The sequence below is a fragment of the Venturia canescens genome, unplaced genomic scaffold (genome assembly GCF_019457755.1).
Source record: "Venturia canescens isolate UGA unplaced genomic scaffold, ASM1945775v1 PGA_scaffold_15__1_contigs__length_3012046, whole genome shotgun sequence".
NCBI classification, from domain to species: domain Eukaryota; kingdom Metazoa; phylum Arthropoda; class Insecta; order Hymenoptera; family Ichneumonidae; genus Venturia; species Venturia canescens.
The window spans coordinates 85,802-91,173 of NW_025108584.1; the positions used below are offsets into that span (position 1 = coordinate 85,802).

A 5,372-nucleotide genomic window follows, 5' to 3' on the forward strand; every position below is an offset into this window, starting at 1 on the left:
TATTCTTCTCATGTCGATTCTTATTGGTTTATTTTACCTTTTCAGATGCAGAAACCACAGATAGAACGAAATGAAATAACGGACACAGGAAACCATTTCTACCATTGAGTAAAATAACATTATTTATTGCGTTTGACTGATTTTATGACATTTTAAATGTTCGTAAATGTAGTTGTGACTCTTTGGGGCTTTTGTTTTACAATAGGAATAAATATACGTTTGAAAATTGAAATATTAGATATTCGATATAGCTAGGAACCCATTATCCTATAAATCTATGTACAAAGGAAAAATTGGGCAATGGTTCATTTTTAGTTTTGAAGAGTTCCTTGTTGAAGTTCCTCCATCATTTTTATTCGAATTTGGGGAATATCCTTTTGCGAGAAATTCATTTCTCTTTTTGCGACCTCGTACTTGGCATACTGGCAAATAAATACCCCGCAGTCGTACCCATTCTGCTGACGGGGAATATCCTTCTTCATTGCGACTATCCATTCGCTTTTGTCAAAGGATATTTCCTCTTTTTCCTTTGCTTCGGCGTCCAGATACGCGAGTAATGTCTCAAGATACCTTTGATTTCTTCCATTAAAGCTGTCATAATAGATTATTGATTTTGATTTTATGTTTATAATTGCGAGGCACCAATGGTTTCCCAAGTGTACTGGAATCAACACTCTCTCATATGCGAAAATATTCACTTTTTTCGTCCACCTCTTTACCGCTATATGGCCATTCAAGTGCAAACGCGGAAAGAAAAAGGAATTCATAACATATGACTCTTCATTGCTAATTAATTCGAAGTATGAGTTGACTATTTCATCATCCAGCCAGTTCGTCCCTTTCAACGTGTCGAGATTCGTTTGTTTAACCTCTATCCTCCTTTTCCTTGCTTTTTCCGTTTTCTGTGTGTCCTCGTTTTTTCTTTTGCTTTCGTTGTTGTTTCCATCCTTTGTATTTTCCTTATCCTCTCCTTCCTTTCGTTGTGCATTGAGGTTTACTTTGGTTCCGAGTCCTCCTTTTTCTGCTTCTTTTTTTTTTTCAAAGTTTATTTCCAGGGTTTTCTCTGATTTATCTTTTTTTTCCTTTTTGTCCCTCCTTCCTTTAGTCTCATCATTATTTTGATTTTGTGTTTTCCCCTTGTTTTGTTCTTCGTTTCCCCATTCGAAATTCCATTTGAATTCTCCTACCCTCCATTTCTTTGATTCTTCGGCCATTTCTTCCGGGTCGAGATTTTCTATAGGAGTAATTAGATCTGGTACCTTGAATTCTTCTTTGAGACTCGCATAAAATTTGTGGCGTCCGAGGAAATGGAGAAGAGCCTCACGGTCCGATTTCCAGGAATCCTCGATATCAATTTTTCGGAGTACCCAATCCGTCTGTATCGCCTTGTCTTTTCCCCATTTGCCGGTTTGTACTTGAGCATTCTGTGTCCTTTTCTTGGTCACAGCCGATTGGTTTACCGATATGTTCATTACTTCCCCGTCTCCAGTTATCATCGCTTTCAGTTCTGAGACATTTATTTCTTGAACGAGGGTCTGTTCCTCTCCTATATCCCATTCTCCTATGTCATCTCCCGTCTGCTGTGAAAAGCACTTCGTGACCATTCCCTCTGTTTGTGTACCGACGTTCATGGTTCCTGTATGTTCATAATTTTCAGAATTGTTTAACCTTTATTTTACAACTTTGGTTTTACTCGCCTCCACTCGCAACCCTATCTCCTTCACATGCCCAAACATCGATTGTTACCTGTTTCTCCTTTTTTTTTTTTTCGTTTTTAAACTACCGCTACTTCCTTTAAAACCCTCTATTCGATTCTTTTGCGTGTGAGCTGTTCGTCTCGAACGAGAGTTTGTTGTTGAGTGAGGTCAGGAACATGGCGACCGTTCTTGTTTAAATTCGGCCGTTACAACGCGAGTTCGGCTGCTTTCAGCGCCCCTTGCCACGTACGGATTACTCGGGGACTAAAACTTAGAGTCCTAGCTACGGGTACCGTCTGAAGTTTGCCGCTACAGAGGCGTGACGTTACCAGAATTCAGAAAATTGCGTTTTTGGCTGTTTTAACGGTTTTTTGAGTCCTAACTCGTTTAATTAAGCCATAATGCTGCCTAATTAACCACTTTGAACGATTATCTTTTAAAATATCGACATTTTTATTATCGGAAATTGGTTTTCCGTGATCTAGGGAATCTGTAGAGTGAGACGGGCATGACACTGCTTGTTTTATGCATAACTTCCTATTTTCAATAATTTGATTATCGTCAATTCGTTTTTTGACATTTGAGGTCTTTAAGTTTATGTTTTTGTACTTTTGCTAGTAACTTTTAAATAATCAATATTTTTACTGTCGGAAATCGAATTTTTGAATATAAGATTGTTATTATTTATATAAATAGTAATAAACATGTAATTTTCTCTTTTCTTTTCGATTTTATTTATTTTTTTGTGTTTTTCTATTGTTTTTATGTGTTTTAGGTCGCCCCGTAGAAAGACTATGGATCTCTCGGGTAAGTATCGATTTGACGTCACCCTGAGCATAAAATTGTAAGTTTTTTATTAATTTGAAAACTTTTTCCAGCGGATACGTTTGGAAGTAATAAATAAAGGTAAGTTACATGGTTTATAACAATACATCCTGGTAATTTAATTTGTAATTCGTGTTTTTGATCAATCTTTGTATTTTTTCAGATTTGCGGCGTGGTACATGCCTCTCTCCATCTCAGTCTCAGGATTCTCCAGGATAAACGTGGCTGTGGCTATTTGTTTTTTTATTCTATATGGCCCCTCGTAAATCGAGAAGAATTTGGCCATTTTTTTATTTACAGGGTCGCTAACGTTGCACGCTTTGGCCAAAACTAAATCTCCTACATTAAATTGAATTAATTTGTGTTTTGAGTCGAATTTTCTTGCTCTTTCTCTACCTTTCCTGACTATTCTCTCCCTAGCAAGCATCAGTTTGGCTTCGATCCCTTCTTCCTCATCTAATTCCTCATCCCTCTCTATTTTAATCCAATTCCTCCAGATTCTTTGAGGCTTAGCATTTTTCTGTATTTCAATGGGCGTCATTTCGGTTGTCTCGTGGTGTGTTTCATTCATACAGTCTTCGATAACCTTAACCCATTTCAGCCAGTCGGTGTGTTTATCGGTTAGAAATGTTCGAAAAAATCTACCGATCTCTCGATTGACTCTCTCTACTATATTTCCTTGCGGATGTCTAATAGAGGAGAAAACTGGCTGAATTCCCTCGCTAGCTAATTTCCCTAGCCATAATCGCGAAGTAAATTGAGTGCCATGGTCAAATTGAAGCTTTTTCGGTTTTCCAAATTCGGGAATGTAATGGTTAAAAATTTTGTTAATTGTTGCTGGCGCTGTTGCCGCTTTTAAGGGATATAAAACAACAAATTTGGAAAAAGCATCAATTGTGACGAGGATGTGTTTCATTCCTCCTTTTGTCACGGGTAAAGGACCAAAAAAATCAATTGAAACAATATCTCCCGGTCCCTCCGGAACGATATTCTGCTGTGCCGCATATGAATGCTGGTTTGGGACTTTATTCCTTTGGCAAGAATCGCAAGAAGCAAGAATCTGTCTGATAGAGTGGTACAGTCTCGGGTAAGTAAAATCTTCTGTAATTATTTTCCATATCTTTTTAGCTCCTACATGACCATACATTTGATGTGTTTCAGATACCAGAGGATGGAGGATCTCTCTTGGCAGAACAATTTTCCAGGACTCTTGATTAACTTTTTTCAATAAAATATTATTTTCAATTTTGTGTTTGTCGTTGTTTTCATTTTCCAAACCTTCCCTGATTTCCCTAATTCTGTCATCCCTTTCCTGCCAAACTCCTATTTGTTTAATCATTTGTTCCAATTCCTTCGATGGTTTGATCGCTAACATTGTGCTGATCACTATCTCCTTGCCCTTTCGCCCCCCAGTATCTGGTGGATTTAATCTGCTTAACACATCGGCCACTACGTTTCTCTCCCCGGGACAAAATTCGAATTCGATATTGTAATCTTGAATCGCTAGAATCCATCGAGTTAGTCTCTCGTTTAACAACTGACAATTTTTCAAAAATGTTATGGCTCGATGGTCTGTAATGACGTTGATTTTAGCACCAAGCAAATACGTTCGGAATTTCTTTAATGACCAAATAATTGCTAACAATTCTTTTTCGGTGGTTGTGTAAGCTAGCTCGGCCCCTTTCAGTGTTCTACTGGCAAACATTATCACTCCCAAATCGCCATTTTCATCTTTTTGAGCAAGGGTGCCCCCCAAAGCATAGCTACTTGCGTCAGTCTGTAAAATGAATCCCTTTTTTGGGTCTGGATGTTGTAAAAGAACGTCATTTACGAATAAATCTTTAATTCTTTGGAAAGCAATTTTCTCTGGTTCTTCCCACCGCCATTTTGTTTCCTTCTTCAATAATTTCAAAAGCGGGATTGTTTCCTCTGCATGTTTTTTTGTGAATTTAGTATAATAATTGATTAATCCCAAAAACCCTCTCAACTGTTTCAAATTTCTAGGTGCAGGGAAATCATGAATTGCTTGAATCTTTTCTGGTTGTGGCTTTATACCCTTAGTTGTCAAGATGTGACCTAGAAACTCTACTTCTTTCCGAAAGAATTTAGCCTTTTTCAATTTAATTGTCATTCCGTGTTGTTGCAGTCGTTCTAGTAGTTCGTCTAAATGTCTCATGTGTTCGTCAAAATTAGAGGAAATGCACAGTAGATCATCAACAAAATTTATTACATTATCTCCCAACCCATGGAGAATAATGTCTAATGCTCTCAGTAATGCGGCGGTACTTGTTTTCAGCCCAAATGGTGTTACTGTAAATTCATAAACTTTTCCCCTATATCGAAATGCAGTATACTTCATTGAATCTGGATGAAGAGGGATCTGCCAAAAACTGTTTGTTAAGTCTAGCGTTGTCATAACCTTTGCCGAATGACATTTTTGGAATATTTCCTCCATATTTGGTACTGACTCATGGTCGTTTGCCATAACCTGATTTAACTTTCTAGCGTCTAAACAAAGTCTAACTGTACCATCTTTTTTAATTACCGGGATTATCGGATTAATCCACGGACTATTCGATCTCTGTATTATTCCAAAATCTAGTAGCTTTTCTATTTCTTTATCTACTTTTTCCCTATGCATTAGAGGAACCTCGTAAGCGTGTGCAACTATTGGCTTATCCGTTGTGATATCTAATCGATGTTCATAAACTGAAATTCTACCGGTTGTTTTACGAAAAACTTCTCTTCTATTCCAAATTACTTCTTTATGTACTTGCTTTTGTTCTAATGAGAGCTCAGTTTGTTCCACGATCTCGTTAATCTCCTCAAGAGTTATTTCCTCTTCACTTC

The 5,372-nt window shown here is 37.5% G+C and overlaps 1 protein-coding gene across 1 annotated transcript; it reads right to left on the reverse strand.

Annotated features, from left to right (window-relative positions):
• Nucleotides 1-311: 311 nt before the first annotated feature.
• LOC122418608 (sentrin-specific protease 1-like) lies at nucleotides 312-1,631 on the reverse strand. Its single transcript, XM_043432879.1, has one exon. It carries the CDS (start codon nucleotides 1,629-1,631, stop codon nucleotides 312-314), a length of 1,320 nt encoding a protein of 439 aa, XP_043288814.1.
• Nucleotides 1,632-5,372: the final 3,741 nt, after the last annotated feature.

What these genes read in the sequence shown, in the direction of transcription:
- LOC122418608 (XM_043432879.1), bottom strand. Translation starts at nt 1,631, where the DNA reads ATGAACGTCGGTACACAAACAGAGGGAATGGTCACGAAGTGCTTTTCA.